At 42.2% G+C, this 16,751-nt stretch overlaps 2 protein-coding genes across 2 annotated transcripts; one reads left to right on the top strand and one right to left on the bottom strand.

Moving 5' to 3' along the window:
* The first annotated feature begins 61 nt into the window (after positions 1-61).
* Positions 62-6,841, top strand: gpr137c (G protein-coupled receptor 137c). Its single transcript, XM_011606144.2, has 8 exons — positions 62-864; positions 2,514-2,563; positions 2,744-2,851; positions 2,947-3,085; positions 3,159-3,308; positions 3,404-3,529; positions 3,609-3,730; positions 3,843-6,841. The coding sequence occupies exons 1-8, from the start codon at positions 493-495 to the stop codon at positions 4,111-4,113; spliced, it is 1,338 nt and encodes a 445-aa protein (XP_011604446.1). The 5' UTR covers positions 62-492; the 3' UTR covers positions 4,114-6,841.
* Positions 6,842-7,359: 518 nt separating this feature from the next.
* acp2 (acid phosphatase 2, lysosomal) lies at positions 7,360-13,019 on the bottom strand. Its single transcript, XM_003966478.3, has 13 exons — positions 12,857-13,019; positions 11,999-12,094; positions 11,707-11,793; positions 11,527-11,587; positions 11,355-11,446; positions 11,188-11,286; positions 10,930-11,019; positions 10,350-10,433; positions 10,203-10,251; positions 9,154-9,242; positions 8,922-9,028; positions 8,488-8,657; positions 7,360-8,402 (listed from the first exon to the last, which is right to left on the bottom strand). Exons 1-13 carry the CDS (start codon positions 12,944-12,946, stop codon positions 8,257-8,259), a joined length of 1,260 nt encoding a protein of 419 aa, XP_003966527.1. The 5' UTR covers positions 12,947-13,019; the 3' UTR covers positions 7,360-8,256.
* Positions 13,020-16,751: the final 3,732 nt, after the last annotated feature.

Below are 16,751 nucleotides of genomic sequence, written 5' to 3'. Positions count from 1 at the left end.
AAAAGTAGGCGTGGAGCTGCGTTGATTTGCTTGCATTTAGCACTGAAACTGGCCAGAATTTGTGGCTCCTTAGCGAGTTGTTTCGGCACAACACGAGCTTGGATAGAGCCAAGATGGCGGAACACACAGCGCTGTTTGCTGCCCCGATTGAGAGCAAAGGGGTGGGTCTAAAACTGCATCACAGCTGATCTGGAGGTTCCCCCCTTAAGTTGTTTTTGCAAGGAAGAGCTTTGCAGAGATTCACACGGGGCCTCGATATTTTTCTTTTGATAAGAGTGATATTATGGACTTAAAAAATCTACGCCAGACGCAGCAACGGGCACGTCCAACGCCGCATCATTATGCATCTTTTTGTTCAAAACCAAAAACTGCCTCTGTTGCAATTTTATTTTGAATGCTGTGGGTTTTTTTCGTTCACGGAGAAATTAACCCAAGTCTGACCCAGTTTGGATGTTTTTCTGACTTCGCTGCAGCCGATGTGTTAGTGCGGAGATGTTTTCGGAAGGAGAGGCGGCCAGTACATTGTTTACCTCACTGAAGGAGTCCCATGGAGCTGCAATCTCCCCGACACTGGAGCTCAGTGTGACAACGGTCTACACAGTCCTCTACTCTTTCCTTTTTGTTTTTGTGTACCTGCAACTCTGGCTTATTTTGCACTACGGACACAAGCGCTTCAGTTACCAGAGTGTGTTTTTGTTTCTGTGTTTGCTCTGGGCAGCGCTGAGGACGACCCTCTTTTCTTTTTACTTTAAAAATGTGGTGCAGGCCAATCAGCTGCAGCCTCTGGCCTACTGGCTGCTCTACTGTTGTCCTGTCTGCCTGCAGTTCTTCACACTCTGCCTTCTTAACCTGTACTTCACACAGGTAAACCCTGCGTGTGTGTGTGTGTGAGAGAGAGAGAGCAGTCTTTTTGCATGTGACCTGATTTTTAAAAATGCTGACACTGCAATTTTTCATTCTTTATCATTGGATAACTCCAAACGACAGTTTAATCAGCCAGTTCCATAACCTTATTCGCTGTGGGCAAAAATTCTCGCATCAAAACCAGATTTCTTATTTCAATGTAACCCAGTTCTTGTCCATGGTTTCTGTAAACAGACTGTCAGTCACTCAGAGGCTGCTGTTTCTGCGCAGTGAAGGTTTGGACTGAAACAGCCAACTGATGATCTTTTGTTTTCTATAGTGGACATAAATAAATGCCTTAAAGCAGCTTACAAATGCCATATTCTCTTTAGGATTTCACCTTAACAAGCAGCCCTGACATAACTGGTTATTTTCTTTAGTAGATGTAAGCCTGATTAAATTTAAGCGATGGATTTCTGCCTGTATGCTGCTGTATTGCTATTGCAATCGAAGAAATGAAACCTCTCTGCTCAGTATTATCCCATGATGGGTCAGCTGAAGTTTTTTGGGTCACTGCTGGTATGAAAGCCCTGCTGATTGGCTCAGTATAGGCAGAATACCACAAAGACAGATGTTCAGACCCCCCACTGAAAGCCCGTATTAAATGCCCGGCCTTCATCATTGCCATTTGCTCAGCAGGCTCGCGTAAACTGGCTAAATGTGTCACAAGACGTGCGTATGAGGGCCGCACAGTTTCTTCCTGGCGGCTGTTTAATACCTGCCTGCTGTGAATGTCAAAGTCCAGTTTGTTTCGCTCTCAGAAAACACCTACAGCCGCTCAAGGCTTTTATTTGGTGATGGTGCCACAGGTCAGTCCCAGTACAATCACACGTGAGAGTGTGTGAGCGGAGAGGAAACTGAACTGGAGCTCGGGTAACAAATAGTGTTGTTACCACTGAATCAAACCTGTCACCAGTTGCCTGATCAGGAACCTTTGAAGAAACAAGCTCATCTCCCAGTGGTGGAGTGTTTGTCTTAAATACAGGTGATTTAAGGTGCAAAAGGGACCTTTTTTCCATTAGTCAGCATTTTTTCATATCCTAGTTTAGAAAGCCTGTCTGTTGGGGGGGGGGGGGGGGGGGGGCATGAAACGCGTCTGCTCTGCGAGAAGCAATCTTCCTCCTCGTGGGTCACCCGGTCAAGGTTAAGTGATACATTTTCTCCCTCAGCAGAAAGTTTATTTGTTGATCGGCTCTTTCACCAGTTTGACATTTGTCCCATATTCCCCTGTCACATGTTTAATGTGACTGAGCTGCAGAGTTCTGGAGAAGGAAGACCTTTTTCATGTGTAAGGGCAGTTTTGCTGCTATTACATAAGTGTTCGTTTCACCCCGAGATGGTCAGTCATATGACACACACATGTGGAAACCCTCGTGCGTGTCTGATGAGTCAGGGACAGCCGATCCACTTCTCCTTCATCACATCTGGGCTCTTGCATGTAGAGAAAATGGAGCTGATATGGCATAAGACACATTTAATGCTTATCCCAGTCAGTAAATGTATCACCCATTAAGCAGCTCCTGCTGTCTGTTGACAAAGCCAAGATCAATCGTTCATATGAAAATATACAGGTCTGCATTAGTTTGATGTTTACTGTTTCTTTTTTTCAGGTCATGTTTAAGGCTAAAGCCAAGTATTCCCCAGAGCTCACTAAATACAAGTAAGTGTAACCTTTGTTTTGGCCTCTGTTGATTTTTCAAGTGGCCGTGAATTTTCCAAGCGCTTTAAAATAAAAAGAAGCTGTAAAAACACAGAAATAGTTTGTTTCTACGGCTAAAATCAAATGCTGTAAAATGAGTCAGCGAATCTTAAAGCAGCTGTTCTTCTTTTCTCTTCCCAGGCTTCCTCTGAGATTATTTTTCCTAAGTCTAAGTATATTTTTCCTAGTGGTGAACTTAACCTGTGCATTGTTAGTGCAAGGAGCTCTGATTCACTCTGAATCACCAAGGTAGATAAACAAATCTTTGCTCAAGTCTAGACCTCTTCTTACATTGTTTACCTCAGTAGACTGGTTTGATTCCCTCTCTCACCTCTGGTCTGCAGCGATGGCGGGATCAGGCATGCAGTCCTGGCCCGGGTCGTGATCAACGACAGCCTGTTTGTGCTGTGCGCCGTCTCACTGGCTGTCTGCATCTTTAAGATCGCAAAAATGTCCTCCGCCAATGTTTACCTTGAATCCAAGGTATGTAAAGGGCGCACGGTTGACCAGCACGAGGCATCGGCTGCATGAATGTTCTGGCCCTCTCCTCGTGCAGGGTACGTCCGTGTGCCAGGCCACCGCCATAGGAGCTGTGGTGATATTGCTCTACACGTCCAGGGCCTGTTACAACCTGGTGGTGGTGTCCCTCTCACCACAAGACAGACCCAGTCCCTTTAACTACGGCTGGTACAGCGTTTCCGATCAGGTACGGCCCCCGGCGTAAATGATCAATGACAGGAACTGTGAGAAAACATGAGAAAATACACAAACTAATATCTCCGTTTGCTCCATGGTAATCAGGCCGAAGTGCAGGAGGTCAGCGGTCAAACCTACATCGTGTTTGGGGTCATTCTTTTCTTCTGGGAGCTGCTTCCAACAAGTTTAGTGGTGGTTTTCTTCAGAGTCCAGAGGCCCAACCAGAATCTGGTAAAATAATATGCTAAAATACAACATAATCTTTGGATCTTCACAACTGAAAACTGCATTTATGTCTGAAACCCCACAGGCCCCTGGGGGGATGATCAACAGCCACAGCTTCAGCTCCAGAGCCTATTTCTTCGACAATCCTCGACGTTATGACAGTGACGACGATCTGTCCAGAAACGGTAACCGGACCGATCGGACCAGGTAGGAACACGCGCTTTTAGCAACACTTTGTAAGTAGGGTTGAGTGTTTGAGACTCCAGTAACACTGGTGTCAGATTGGTTGGGATGTCTGACGATTGCTGTCCTGCTCCAGCACTCCTCAGGTGGGAACGTCCAGTTGGTACGGTTCCATCCAATGCAACGGAGCTCTGACGGCAGGCATCGCCGCCGCCGCCCAGCACACGTCATCCTCCACGGCCCCCCTGCTCTTCACGTATGCAAATGTCCACAATCCCCACCACCACCATCACAACTACTACTCCACCCCGCAGAACAACAACCACCATCATCACAGTAACTTCTATTCCACCCCACAGAATTATTACTGCGGGTCGCAGACGTATTTCTGCACGCCACAAAACTAAACCTCGAATCCGAGAAAAGAAATCCCGATGGGACCGTGTTTCAAATCAGCACCGGAAATGAAGAAGTTTTAGTGTCTCAACTTCCAAATCAGCAACAAAATAAAGCTCAAATATTTGCACTTAAGAATATTGATTATAATAGTATGTTTGAGTTGGATAAAAAGAAAACCCTGATAATTAAAACACGGTCAGCATCCTGTTTCATTTCCTAAACTGTATCTGGCTTATGATGCCATGGAGCTGGTGAAACAGCTTAAAAAGCTAGCATAGCTAACAGCATTCCGTAAGTACGGAAGAGTGTTTGGGCCACCCAAGAGAAAAAAAACGAGAGGAGAACATTATTATTTCAGCATGCACTTCAAGAATAAAGGCTGAATACAATACTGAGGATAAAAGCAGCATCATAAATGAAGAAGTTGTAGTGTCTGTTTGTTAGGACTGAAGTTAGCTTCCGATTCATAACTTCCTATCTGGCAGGGAAAGGTAAAGGGAAAATAAATCATGCTGAGTGACGGTGTCCGTTCTTTGTACCTCTTATCCGTATGAAAGACATTTTGGGTAACACATTAACTTTGCTGACCTCCACTTTATAAGCCAGTGAAATGTTCCCTTTTTGCATTTTCACAAACAGAATAAAAGTTTCACAGTCAATAGTGGACTTACCCCTTAACTAATGAAAAGGAAGCTATAAATCAGAATTTAACTTCAGGTTAGTGTTCTGCACACAGTTCTAAAACCAGTTTTTGTTGTGAGCCAGAAGAGAAAGTACTAAATTGTTACTGCAGCATGTAACGGCATTTTGTAGAAGCAGTCACTTGTGCTGGTTGTTATTGTCTCAAAAGATTGACTTTTTTTCTCTGGAAATTATATTTCGACTCGTCTCAACCTCAGATTTCCACTTTATTCTCAATATAACCAACTTCTCGAAGTGCATGATTAAAAAACTCTTAAGCCTCTCATTTGCCCCCCTACCCCCCCCCCCCCCCCCCCCCCAAGGGTGGCCATAATACTCTTCTGTACTGTAAGTAATAGTTAGCAGTTGTGGATCTATTATTTTGGGTTTTCGAAATTAAAGCGTGACGGTTTTAAAATGACACAGATTATGTGTTGAATTAGCATGAAATTGCTAATTGAAGAAAAAAACAAGGGTGCTCGCCCTCTAGCTCTGTCCTCAAACATTCAAAAGGCTTTTTGTGACTTTGAAAAAAGACCAAATGACATTCTTTAGGGCATTTAATGGTGCTTGTTTTAGCATAGACTGCAAACATTAGCTTTTGCTCAATTGCCATTGGCTTTTGTATCGTGAGAACCAGCTGAGAAAGTTTTCTTAAATGTGTTATGTGTTTAAGATGACTACTAAGTAAAACTGATACCAAACTTTCTTTAGAAAGTTAATAGTTTGTTATGGCAAATTATTATTTTTTTAAAAACTGTAATTGTTCTGCGCCGCAAAAATGATCATTGCAGACGCACCATTAGAGTTAAGCTGCCATGCAGCACTGTCCAATTTTACTGGATTATTGTGTGGCTTAAATTCCTGACTGAATCTAAATACTGATCGATTTATCTCATCTTTAAATTTAATGTGAAACCATTTGGACCAGCCATATGGATATTACTGTATTTTCAGCAGATGTAATTTGAAGATGTGGCTTCAACAAGGAAAAGAAACATGCTGCTGTTGTTGGATGCAAATATTACACTCTGAATCAGATTATCTACCGGTATATTTATATCGTGTCTGTCACAATGAAAATTGTCTCTAGGCACAAAAAAAAAAATCCGGTCTTTTGATTTTTGAGGTTTTGAGGGGTGTATAAGGTATGCACGCACGGTATCGTCATCTGTATCACCTGGACAATAGTGATCCGAGTGAAAATATCGAAGCAAAATTCCAATTGTGATCTAACAGATATCTGATGAACAGATGGAAATGGAGGAAATACGTTTGACCAAAAACCTTTTTCACAATCTGACCATCTGTGAGCTGTGAGGCAACATTTTGCACTTATAAGATATTCACCTGAATGTAGACTTTCATCTCTATAACCTGTATTATAGACATATATTTACTATATTTTACTATCAATGTGCCATCACATTTTGTCATATCTGAAAGTTTTTTTCCCCAAGAGGAAAGATTTGCACAAGAAATGATGGATGATCGATGTTTTTGATTGAGTGTTGTGGACTTAATTTCTAATCCATGTATGTATGTGTGTTTGTTGAATATACATTTATACTTTTAAAATATTGTTTTCCCTCATGTTATTATTATTGCCCCTGTTTGTTCCATAATTGTGACTTTTTTTTTTTTTATAAATCTGCCTGTGAGCAACATTTCACTGATCAACATGTAACACAGTTCTCAACCCCTTTAAAAAATAGTAATCGATGTATCTGTGTCAAAGCTGCAAAAGGACATTAACGGCTTTATCACCTATAATCCAATTATGGAGTTGTATTTGTTGGACATGCTGTGCACATATTTTAGAAACATTGCAGTGCATGCTTCTGCATCAGAGCTAAAAAAAACAAACAATAGCAGTGTTGTACATTCATTCCAGGGTTATATTTCTGTAAAAAAAACATATTTACGTTCATCTGCTACAATAAAAGGGCAGTTTTCTGAACTGGTCTATCTGTGACTGCAAGTTGTTGTGTGGTGTCACTAATGAGTGTGCAAGAGATGCACCACTGCCCAAGAATAAAGGCCTACTGCACTGGTTTTCAGATCAAACTAATTTTTCAGCCCATAATCGCCCAAATTACGATTAAAAATTTCAACAACTGACTACAGACAGTTGACTCCTCCCCTCACCTATGGTCATGAGCTTTGGGTCATGACCGAAAGAACAAGATCACGGGTACAAGCGGCTGAAATGAGCTTCCTCCGTAGGGTGGCTGGGCTCTCCCTTAGAGATAGGGTGAGAAGCTCTGCCATCCGGGAGGAGCTCGGAGTAGAGCCGCTGCTCCTCCGCGTTGAGAGGAGCCAGATGAGGTGGCTTGGGTCAGGATGCCCCCTGGACGCCTCCCTGGTGAGGTGTTCAGGGCATGTCCCTCCGGTAGGAGGCCCCCGGGAAGACCCAGGACACGTTGGAGAGACTATGTCTCTCGACTGGCCTGGGAACGCCTGGGGATCCCTCCGGATGAGCTGGAAGAAGTAGCGGGGGGATAGGGAAGTCTGCCCCCGCGACCCGACCCCGGATAAGCGGTAGAGGATGATGGATGGATGGACTACAGACATTTCACAAGAAACACCATCTCTTTAATGGAACACAGTCGGACCTGGTGTACATTTAAACGATAAACCTAATAAAAAACAAGGCTGTTCACACAATTATGCGAATTTTCAGAAGAGGGTAGCAAGGGGGATTATTCAGCAGTTTCTTAAAGGATTTAAAAAGTGAAATGACACGGTCCAGGAAACACAAACGTCATGATCCAAAGTTGTCAATTCAATTCCACGATACATGAAGGTGCTATGACTGGAATCATCAATTCAGCATTTGAAGGATTATTCCTTGTTGTCTCACAGCAGGCCTCTGGCCTTTTGATCACATGTGGCAGTGAAAGTCTATGCAAGATGTCGCAGAACGTCCAAAGGTCGTCGACGTACACGACACCCGGCTGAGCTAGAAGCAAATGCAACTTTTCCAGGAGCATTATTAGCAAGAAGCTTGTCAGTAGAAATATAAGGCACATTAGTGGTCATTAGTCATGTAGCTAAAAAGTTGTGATAACCAAAATCAACAAATTTCCCCATTATAAAATCCTTTTCTACAACAAATTACACAGAAACTACAAGGATGGAACTGTTTCCCAAAATGTGGGTTAGTTAATCTTGCTGAAATTAAGTTCAGAAGTAGAAAAAAAAAAAAAGAGTAGCCCTTTAATTTAGCCTTCAAACAGTTCTGGCTACTTCAACAGTTCATCGCTGGCAGTTTGGACCGAGGGTGAATTTTTCCTTCAGTAGTAAAATCTTTTGACAAAACAGGACCCTGCTGACCCAAAAGAAACTTGATTTGCTCCAGAATCAGATGATGGAAAAACTGTCTTCAAAATGGTTTAGAGCTCCGTGTCATCGCTGCTTTCCCAAGATGTGAGACTTGCAGATTTTTGAAGGAGGGGTCTGTGCTTGTGTCAGGAGTCATCTCCAACTTCTTCATTGATCACCTGCCGGTATCTCTGGTTGCCCACCGGCTCTTTCTGACAGCAGATAATGCCAAGTAGGATAATGATGAGGAGGAGGAGCAGGCAGCCAGACAATGCCAGACTGATGACCACTTCTATAAATAAAAACATAAAATTTAAAATCAGCATTCTGTGACACCTTATTCACATTGTGCTTTAATTGTCTATTGAAAGTGTTACCCCGATTTTCTGAGGATAACTGACACTCCTTGTTGCGATCGTCTGAGATGGAGAGATGTGTGATCCTCACAAAATCCTCTAGGGGGCAGTCGAGAGCGCAGCCCGGTAACTGCACGGGGTACGGATCCACCGTGCTGTCATTCCGGTAAAACATCATAACTGAAGCGGAGCTGCACGCACAGAGAGGGAAAGACTCAGGGTTACTCTCCGCCATACACACCATTACATGTGACACCCTTCAATGCATATCGCCTTTTAAAATTTCCCTCACTTATTATTGTAACCCCCCCCCCCCAAACAAAACACTGAAGCCATATTTACGAGGTGATCTGATTAATCAGGAAACCTATAAACTGTTACACTTCAACATGACAATGATATTTAACTATACATTGGATTTATGTGTTGACTTTAGTTTGAAGCGTGTGCTTTACCCATTGTCGTTTGTGTACAGTTCAAATATGTGACAGGCAGCATAAGGAGGCTGTTTCCTGTTAAACACATCCAGGCTGACTTGAAGAGCGATGACAGTGGTGTCATGCTGGGAGCACAAGGGGACAGGTTAGCTTATTAAAACGAGGAAAAAAATCTGTTGAAATAACTTTGAATATCAAGTGCCGATAACAAAAACTCTTGTACTCTTAACATTAATGTTAATGAGCTCACCGCCGACAGCATCATCATTTTTAACCTTTGCTTTGGGTCTGGGGTGGCCATCTTGGAAAGATTCTTCACTATTTCACCCAAAAGGACACCTTGAAACACAATCATGGGCAGGAACATAAAGGCTTGACAACCAAGGAAACACATTTAACCCTTGTGTGGTGTTCGGGTCTGTGGGACCCAGCTTGTGTTGTGCACCTGAATGGGTTAAATTTCAAGTTCAAAGAAATAAAAGTCAGTAGTTTTGAAAAACCTTGCTTCACTTGTGAATTTGTTTCCACTCATATCTTGATTTTAATTGATTTTCTTTATTATGTTTTAAATAATAAGTTATAAATGTGACCTAACAAAGGTAAAGGGCAAATATTAACCATATATATTGTTTATACTGCTTGTAATTGGGATAAGGTAAACATCTGTCCAGTATTTTAACATAAAAGTGTTTGATTGTGAGGCATTAAAAGCCACAAAATGCAACGGGTCCATCAGACCCACAAACGCTGGCTGAGTAACAACAATATGAACATTACATAAGGGTTAACAAATGTGCAATTGGGAGTGACTGTTTGGATTTTTACACATAACCATCTCTAGAGAAATATTAGTACAACTAAGGAGAAAATGAAAGCAGCAGAGTACCGCACCATGTCCTAATCTGACTTGTTGCTCAACTGGCAACAGGAAAATGAGCCAAATCCTTGAGCAGGATAAGAAAATGACTGCTCTGTTGACACAGTGTCTGCAGCACCATGACGACAGGGTCAGAATGGGATGGCAGAAAGGGCATCTGAAAAGGTTTCTGACTGGCTGTGTGGAGGGGAAAAAAACCCAGTTGCTTGCTGTCAGGATCAACCTGGTGAATGACACGTGGGCCTCTCCTGTTACGGCACAGCGTGTGAGGAAAAGCGTGCACTGTCAACAGCATGGGAGAACCCTTCCCCACCACTTTTGATAACAACACTTGTTTCAAAATGTTTCACCAGATGTCTCATGAAGTAATTTGACATGTTCGTTGAAACCTCACACTAGTGCGTAATGTTTGCAGTACAAACCTCCCTGAAGCCTGCTCTTTTCTTGCTGTTTGTAGATCCCAAATGGAACCTGGAGAATTTGGAGATCAAACAATACACTCAGCTCTGGAACGGCATTGAGGGCAACACAAGTCACGTGGAATTTAAAAGTTACTTTTAAACTTTTACCTCCAATGAAAAGTCCCTGAGCACTTCGAGCTTCTCCAATACGTCTGGAGTCACCCAGTCGGGTAAGGTCAAGTTATGCTGGGACTGCATTTATATGAGACGGGAGGATGGTACAGAGAGGTTATCTTGCTGTCTTGTTTGTACTCGTGATGTCCCTGACTGCAATACACCAGTTTGTCTGCGCTGTGTCCAGAGTTTACAACTAAAAACAACAATACTATACTGCTTATTCTACAGAATACTGATTTGGTTACACCACAATGTCAGCAAAGACCCTTGTGATGAAGATAAAAAAGGAAAAAAAAATTCAAAAATTGGTCAGGCCTGTTCCACAAGTATAGATGAAGCCAAAACAGCTTAAAACTTAGTTTGGGGCTGATTTCCCTGGTGGACACCCCCTAAAGGGATCAATAAAGTACTCTTGAATCTTGAAGATTCTTGAAGTAAACAGAGCATTTATGGATATCCCTGATGGATATTTGCTTAAAAAGGCAAGTCCCTACTTGGATGGGAGAACCAGTCTCTACAAGTTTTAATTCTTTACTGCGAATGCTTTGTGTTGAAGTGTGCGTGTTCCCACCTCACAGAAAAGCGTATCATACACGCTCCAGACTGACTTCACATCAGTGTCATTCTGTCCTGTTTTATTCCTCACCCACTCTATAGTGTCCTGAAATTGAGCAAGACTTCAATTAGGGCTACATTACTGGGCTGAAAATGGTGGAGTTAGAGGATGGTAGGTATTTGCAACTGAAAATAATTCATACTAGTTCATCATTTGATACTTTTGTGATTAAAATAAACACTACAAAACAAAAAAAATTGCATAATAGAGTACCTCGTATTTTTTGGTGATATTAACAAATTCCTCTGTGTGTTCCGTCTCCTCCATCAACTGTTTGTAGCGAGGACACTCACCAATCGGAAAAGAGAGAAGCTACAAGAAGAAATGCAAGTTTCTGTTTCATGTGAATCAAACTGCAAAGGAAGCAACAAAGTGCCTACCCTGTCTTCACTTAACGGTACGGTGTGCACGGGTATCGGCTGCCATTTTAGGTCTGGTTTGAAAGTCTGCTGACTTGGAGGTGGATAGAGGCCTGGATGATGAATTAGAAACATGGTAACAGTTAAAGGGAGGACTGGAGATGGTGATAACTACAAGGAACAGTAGTCAGACCTGCAAGATTGGCTTCCGCGCTCATCAGGGTGCGATCATAATCTGTACTTCGAACTGAAATCTGCAACCGACAACAATATATAGTTTCCAGGAATTCCAGTATCAATCTGAGATGCAATTAACACAAATACTGCAGAGGTGGCTTTGTCCCAAACATTAACATACATCTGTCACACCTACCTCATGTCTTTCATAGGATTCATTGAGAAATCCTTTATAGCGATTCCTCAGGAAACTGCCAAGCTCATAGTGTTGCCTCATTCCCTTCTGAAACATATCAAAAACTCACATTTATCCACAAAACATTGTTGGGGATAAATGCAGAATATAGAACACATAATGGTGAATACACTGACTGATGTGACTATGATTCTAATCTGAAGAACTCATATCCAAGAATGAAAGGACACACGACAAGGACATGATGCATATTGTTTGGACTGTAGTCACTCATAATGGGAAAAACCAATACCTGCGACAGCTGCCCAAATCCTTGCGGCCAGTCCTTCTCCTGGTAGGGGTCCGTAGGATAGGCTCTTATTGGTGAGCGGTCACCATGTCGAAACAACTGCAACGCAGTAGAGGTGTCACCTAAATCTAACTTCCTTCCTTTAGTGCAACTACAACAAGCCAAGCACTCACAAACCTATATAGTGCAATTCACAATCAAAATCAACTTTAAATGTCTCCTGAACTATCATTTTCTGTTTATCTGAATGGATTCTGAAAGCAAAACAGTTTTTAGTGTTGCATAGTGGTGTATAACCTCAATTTTATTGTGATCTGCATCAAAATAATTGTCACAATACTGCACAGACGTGTGTAATCTGGCTACAAATGTGTGTGAGCTCCATTAATAATAATCCCAGTAAAGTCCGAATCCAGTCTAATGCATGATCTATTAAAAGCGGCCCAAAGAGGCAGAAAACTGCAAACAACTGCGTTAACCCAGTCGCCATATTTTAACAAGTGAGATGAGTCGTTTTATGACATTGGGACAAATACAGACATGGCAAATGCTAATTTGGTTCCGTGGTGGAGACTTTTACTGCAGTGTTTGAAAAAGGTGCGCCTTTATATATGATTAGACAGTAAAATCCACGCTGCTGAAACGACCAACACTTCCATGTCCTACAAGAGAGATGATAGATACGCAGTCCTACGGTATTTGTGTACACTAAGGTTGAGGTTTCCCGTGTTATTTCACCCAACATCACAAGTTAGCATGCTAATTTGGTTGCAGCGTCCGTTGCGTCACAGAGTAGCCGTAGCCAATCCTCCAAAGATTGACAAACCTCCCCGGGCTAGACAACAAATACATACTACTCACCACAGTCACGTATGCTAATTTTTTGTCAGCTGCGATATTTCCACAGAGAGAAACCACTAGCGCAACACAGAAGGCTGCCAAAGACACCATGGTTCCCACCGCCGACTGCTGACTGGGGCTCCGGAGAGGTGGTGTGTTTTATCCCAGGCGATATCTGCGAAGCTTTAAAAACTAGCGAGGAGCCGTCTCCCGTTTGGACCAATGAGGTCCCGATCTCCTGCTCGTTTCTAAGAGCCGCCATCCTATTGGTCCAAACCTCAAAAAATGTTAATAAGAGCCGCCAACTGATTTGCCCAATTCATAAGCGCGTGAAACGCTTGGATAATGTACCCGGAAGTCATACCACAAAAACCAATGTACACATTCAACAAATGTACCCGGCAGACTCATCAAAATATCGATAACGTAGCCCGAGGTAAAACATATTCTAGGTTCATTAGGCCTCAGTCATTAGGCCTCATTGGTCATTAACTGAACTGAATAGGTATATTTAGCCTAGCTGAAGAGCATCTACAGACCCACACATCTTTTGCTCATGATTTACATGTAGATTTTTCTTTTTTCTTTACTCCAATGATAGTTTGACTGCTGAACCTGGTGTGTGAAATAACGTATAGCATTTTCATGGTAGGTCAGAAGATCCACATATCAGGGAGCGTTTCTTCGTAAGAATAGTTCTTTAAAATGAGCACAACCATCCGATGTCATGTGCTGATGCAATGAAAAACAGTGTTTTGCAAGGCACCAGCAGCAAACTGCAGACTCTGTGACAGAATGGGCAATCTCCCTCGTTGGTCCTTGAAGCATAAGTTTAACCCGCAGGAACGGGAGGGGGGACAACTGTATGTTTTACACTGCTGATCACTCTGTCTATAAGGGTTTCGGATATTAGATGTTCTCCAATATAATACACTGAAAAATACGGCTGTGGAGGGCCATTCATGCGTACTGTCATACACACATAAGCCTCCTGAACACAGACATTCTATGACCATATGTGGGAATCTGCTATTCATTCTCTGCTAAGCAAATTTTTTAGTTGCAGTCAGTTGCAATAGACGCCATGCTAAAGTTCCTGCACTCTAGCTAAGATGCTTTATGCTTTAGTTTTTCAGATTGTTATGCATTTAACTACATCAATACATAAATGTCCTCTAGAGGGCATTGATGTTTGAGATTTTAATCTAATTCAGTTTAGGGCAAAAATTGTTCAACATTGGCACTTGCTAAAACACCCCAGGTTAATATAAACACAACATATTGATTGACACACAAAAGAACTAGTGGTATCGCTACTCGATATCAGTGGGTACTCACTCTTCAGTACCCATATTTGGTCTGACAAAAGTGGCATCGAACATCCCTAATAAATAGATATTTCAATTTCACAAGTTGCAAACCACTTGCAAACACTACAGGTCAACGTTGTTTTGATCACTACTGCTGCTATTACTACCTCCACCGCCAAAAATGATTATTATAATTCTGTGTGCCTCCTAGGCCACAAAAACACACACCAAAATGTGCATGGCGAATCAAGACCATAGCTACTACACCCTCGGAGTAGTCCCCTAAAAACTCAAAAAGCCTCCACTCTCAAACCTAAACAGGAAGTATCTTTATTAAAATTAATAATTTATTACTCCATCATAAAGTTTCTCCAGGATCTCCTCCCACATGCTTTTCCTTCAAGAGTGAGGGTGACTTGCACTGCTGCCTCTTCTGCTGACCATTCACTAAGCTGAGATGCCAGCTGCACTTGAATGAGGCAGTTGAATGAGGTTCTTCCCCATTATAGCTCTGCAGCTTTATAATACTCTGTAGGGGACCTTCATGTGGCCCCAGCGGACAATACTGGCCACTGTTCCATGAGGCGGAATGATGGTGCTGCATCCTGGTGGCATCATTAGACGGAGAGAGCTGCATACCTGTGGGTGAGGGGTGGCTGTTTAGGCTGCAATATCCTCCTGCTGGCCAGGGGGCGCTGGCACCATGAATAAAAGCAATGTCAGTGATTTCCTGAAAGCGTGTCCCCTGTTCCAAACCCACTCAACTCCGGGAGTAATGCTCTTTATTAACACGAGGATACAAAAATACAATGCCACGGATGAATGGAGGTCAAAAACTAAATATGTAGTTTAACTTATGGTGCCGTACCAACCTTCACACTCAACTGTACACCAAACATTAGCATACCGAACGGCACCACCTAAAACACATTAAAGCTTGCATTATCTCTAACAGAATTAACTAAAGAAAAAACAAACTGTCCCAAAGCCTGCTGGAAACTCAATTCAAAGGCAAAATGAATCGAAAGCATCTGTGTTAACCTGGAGTCCAACTCTGGTGAATAATGCTGCTCCAGAAACTGAAGCTCAGAACAAACCTGCATCTCTGCTTAGTGCTGATGATCTTCTCCCTCCACCATGGATTCACTTGGGAGGTAGAAGTCTGATCTGACTCTGCACACTGGACAACCCCCGACAAGCCAACATAAGACAGGTTAAAGACCAGTTGTTAATGTTACCAGTTAGTTTACATGTGGGTGAAACTTACTTTACATTACCTGAACTACCGGTATATCCGTCCATCCGTCTCCTGGTAACAAATGCACGATACACAGAATGCATGGTTACAGCTTGGAAGAATCACAAAGTTTTTTAATGGTTTGGGAGATTCTTTTTGTAGATGCCTTCAGTGCAGATGCCACAGATATCGGGAACGTTGTCCTCACTCCTGGAGGAAGCGGCTTCATTCATAGGAATGCTGGGTAAACTGGCACTGGCCTCCTGGTAACACAAATGTAGTGTTCAGTATAGAGAGCTGATGTTAGAGTAACCTGTTTTGGGTGTTGATATCTTGCCTGTGGTTTTGTCATTTTGTCCACAATTGCTGACCAGTTCAAGTTAATCCAACACAATGATACAGAGGGCAGTTATCATGCAATCATGCTTGTAATCACACCTCCGCTGACCTTCGATCATTGATCAATGAATAGAGAGGATTCAATCTTATCGGTCTAACTTTATGTACAAAATTTACAGTGCACCCTTTCCAATTGAGTTGCATGCTTTGTTGTATGTATTTTGGTGCTTTTATGACAGGAATAGAATAAAAATAATTCCCTTTATACTTAAGCATACCATCTGCTTTGTGTATTCATCCTTTTCCCTGTTTATTAATGGCTCAACAGCCACACATTAGATTCGCTGGTGTCATCATCTTGATGCTATTGAGAAAGAAACTCAAATGTCAGGTATCAGAATAAGCACGCCATCATCATCATCATCATCATCATCATCATCATCATCATCATCATCATCATCATCATCATCAACACCATCATCATCCTAATCCTCATCATCAGCTGATGCTACCGAGCTCTTTAACACAGCATGGACTCCACTGACCTCCAGAGACAGAAAGAAGGAAAGCAGATGCGCCTTCGAGGTGCGGTGGATTTTGGTCTTGGGAATCAAGACTGTAACTACAATACTCTCTGAGAAACTCGAAAGCCCGAAAAACTTGAAAAGCCTCCATTCTCACACCCAAACATGAAGTGGCTTTTTAAAATGTGCATGTCGGGACAGGGCTTTTATTTTATTTTATTTTTAAAAAAACACATGTAATGTGCCTTTACACTTAAATCAATATCGACACTGTTTTGTAACAGTGTTTACTCTGTTATAAATGATTGTTTTTATATCATGAATAAATTAGACTACTATTGACAAGTCATTTTCATATTGTTGAGACTATGTGAACATCTTGTCTTCAGAGAGCTTTAGGCTGAGCAGCTGGAGTCTTTAGGCAATTTGACAGTGATTGAAATTAGAAATAATAATAGTCCTGTGTTCATGTACAAAACACAGATTAGTGTCTTTACATAAGCCCT

This window comes from Takifugu rubripes, chromosome 8 (assembly GCF_901000725.2).
Source record: "Takifugu rubripes chromosome 8, fTakRub1.2, whole genome shotgun sequence".
Taxonomy (NCBI): Eukaryota; Metazoa; Chordata; class Actinopteri; order Tetraodontiformes; family Tetraodontidae; genus Takifugu; species Takifugu rubripes.
This window is presented reverse-complemented; position numbering and strand designations above follow the sequence as displayed.

What these genes read in the sequence shown, in the direction of transcription:
- acp2 (XM_003966478.3), bottom strand. Translation starts at nt 12,946, where the DNA reads ATGGTGTCTTTGGCAGCCTTCTGTGTTGCGCTAGTGGTTTCTCTCTGT. An exon ending in GATTTGGGCAGCTGTCGCAG is followed by an intron (nt 11,794 to 11,998) that starts GTATTGGTTTTT and finishes GATATGTTTCAG; the next exon opens with AAGGGAATGAGGCAACACTA. An exon ending in ATATCACCAAAAAATACGAG is followed by an intron (nt 11,020 to 11,187) that starts GTACTCTATTAT and finishes GCTCAATTTCAG; the next exon opens with GACACTATAGAGTGGGTGAG.
- gpr137c (XM_011606144.2), top strand. Translation starts at nt 493, where the DNA reads ATGTTTTCGGAAGGAGAGGCGGCCAGTACATTGTTTACCTCACTGAAG. An exon ending in TTAACCTGTACTTCACACAG is followed by an intron (nt 865 to 2,513) that starts GTAAACCCTGCG and finishes TCTTTTTTTCAG; the next exon opens with GTCATGTTTAAGGCTAAAGC. An exon ending in ATTCACTCTGAATCACCAAG is followed by an intron (nt 2,852 to 2,946) that starts GTAGATAAACAA and finishes TCTGGTCTGCAG; the next exon opens with CGATGGCGGGATCAGGCATG.